The sequence below is a fragment of the Ascaphus truei genome, chromosome 1 (genome assembly GCF_040206685.1).
Source record: "Ascaphus truei isolate aAscTru1 chromosome 1, aAscTru1.hap1, whole genome shotgun sequence".
NCBI classification, from domain to species: Eukaryota; Metazoa; Chordata; class Amphibia; order Anura; family Ascaphidae; genus Ascaphus; species Ascaphus truei.
In genome coordinates this window covers 514,417,151-514,419,482 of record NC_134483.1, presented here as the reverse complement: position 1 = coordinate 514,419,482, position 2,332 = coordinate 514,417,151, and the positions used below count along the sequence as shown (strand labels likewise).

General features: G+C 53.0%; 1 protein-coding gene across 1 annotated transcript; it reads right to left on the bottom strand.

Moving 5' to 3' along the window:
* Nucleotides 1-788: 788 nt before the first annotated feature.
* Nucleotides 789-1,961, bottom strand: LOC142463525 (modulator of apoptosis 1-like). The gene has a single exon (XM_075566432.1). It carries the CDS (start codon nucleotides 1,959-1,961, stop codon nucleotides 789-791), a length of 1,173 nt encoding a protein of 390 aa, XP_075422547.1.
* Nucleotides 1,962-2,332: the final 371 nt, after the last annotated feature.

The following is a 2,332-nucleotide window of genomic DNA, read 5'->3' as shown; positions in this document are numbered from 1 at the left end:
TGGCGGAATTTCAGTTAGGCCGGCCCTGCCGCAGAACAACAGTACGTAGCTCTCGAGGTTCGAGGCTGGGGGGGCCTTGTCCACCTGAACAAGCTGTAGTTGAAGACTGGACATGGGCAATTCATTCGTCTCTTGCAAGTAGGCCCGGATAACAGCCTGTACAATATCTGCATTGGTCCCCAAAATGATCGGGTACTTGGGCAAGTCCTTGGGTTCCGGGCACACGAGGGCGTCTACGTTCATGGGGTGGGATTTCCCAGTGTTGAGCTGCTGAATATCCAGAGACACCATCACGATACCATCTATAGGGTAGTCTTCATTGCTCAGGCCCCTCACTTTTATATTTTCGGCCGACTTCAGTGGTTTGTTCTGGAGATGTTGGTCGTAGAACCCTCGATAGTTAATAGTCACTTGTGACCCGGTGTCCAGCAAGGCTTAGGAATAGATGCCATCCAATAATACGCATATGAGGGCCACAGGCCCCACTAGATTGTTCCAGTCTCGGGGGCAGTCACTATCGCTAGGGGAATTTGGGGCAAGGTCATTGAGGTCTCGAGGTTCAGTAGAAGCCGACGCCTCCACAGCCTCTCCGTTGGCGGCATATACTCCACAGACCATGGCTTGGGACGTGAACTTCTTGGGGGAGGGACTCCGGTCACGAGATTCCCCCATTCGGCAGTCATAAGATACATGCCCCTTCTTCCCGCATTTGTAGCAGTATAGATCACGGGGCGGCGTGCGGCGGTTGTAGGGAGGAGAGGTCTTCCCCAAGTACTTCGGCCGCTCGGTCACAGGTTTGTCCGGAGTATAATCTTTCTTCTCGCTAGTTCCCTTACTCTTGGGGTTGGAAACCCCTTTTGCTTTGTCGGGGAGTGAAGCATTAGATGAGCCTCGTGCTCCTTGACTTGTTGTAACAACTTCATGAAGGTAGGGGGGCTCCCCCGGGTGAGGTTATCCCGAATCATGTTGGCAATGGGGTGGCTAGGGCTGGATCCCCTCAGGTATTGCTTACGGAGATACTCGTCCATTTGTGCAGCGGTAACGTACTTATGGTGAAGCAGGGGCCCCAACGCTATCTGTACTCGATGGATGTAGGCCGACAAGTCTTCCCCTTCCTTCTGGTTAATGGCATAGTATTTGTCCCACAGGGCCCTATCATCTTCTGCCACACCATAGGCCTCCGTCAAGAATTCGACGATTATCCGGGCGGTCAATTCAGGATGTTGCTCTCTATGAATGCTGACCAGAGTGGACGCAGGGGGCCTCAAACATTCCATGATGCGTTGGTGTTTGACCGCGTCAGTACAGGACCATTCCTCCATTACACCCCTGGTGTGTTCTTTCCATGAGTCTATTCCATCCTCCCCCATCGGGACAGGCAGGTTCCCGGAGAAAGCTTTCAATTTCCTGTAATTTTGGGAGTGGGTAGCCATGGTGAGTGCTTCAACTAGGGGTGGTAAACTGGGTGGGGTGGTCAGCTGGCCTACCTTGTCGTTAAGTTTCTGCAGCATATCCCTACACAGCCCAGCTTCTTCGGACGCACTGGACCCCGGATAACTGAATTCTGACCGACAACTGCCCGCATCACTGGCCGGGTAATGGGCAGAGGCGGAAATAGGACAAGCTTCACCAAGCGCGTCAGTGGGTATGTCCCGGAGTGGGTATACAAAAGGGCTCCCACCAGGTGGGGAATTGGGGAGCTGTAGGTATTGGGGAACCGAGGGCTCTAGTACCACTAAGTCTCTTCGACAGTCAACCAGCAGGGTGTTCCACTTGGCGTCTTGGTCTATGAGGACATCCACCAGACGGGCTTTGGAGAAACCTGGCAGTTGTCTTAGGGCCATTTGTAATGTCTCTAAGGGCAAGGCCATAGGAACTTGGCTCACGGCCACCACGCGGCGGGCAGGCGTTTGCATCTGCCGTGCCCATTCTTGCACGCTCTGACGCGAGGGGAGAGTCATTCTGGACAGATGGCTGGGTGAATTTAGAGTTGGGGCACCCCAGGTCTTAATCTCAGCAGCGCCTCCAAATGTAGCCCTGTTTCCTATTAATACAGTACGCTACCAATGCTGTGTAACCTGTTGGCTCGCAGGGACTGAGCCTCTGCCACGGAGAGCCTGGGGCAGCTTATATGAATACGGATACCTCTTACTTGATGCAGCGCCTCCACCTGCGATGGCTCCCAGCAGAGTGGAAGTTGTTCCTCGCAGGACAATAATGTATTTCACACACACACACAGTATATATATGTAACCGATGACTTTACTAACACAACCATAACCTTGCATTTAATCAACAGGTGTCCCTCCTTAGAGGAGACAATATACAACTG

What these genes read in the sequence shown, in the direction of transcription:
- LOC142463525 (XM_075566432.1), bottom strand. Translation starts at nt 1,961, where the DNA reads ATGACTCTCCCCTCGCGTCAGAGCGTGCAAGAATGGGCACGGCAGATG.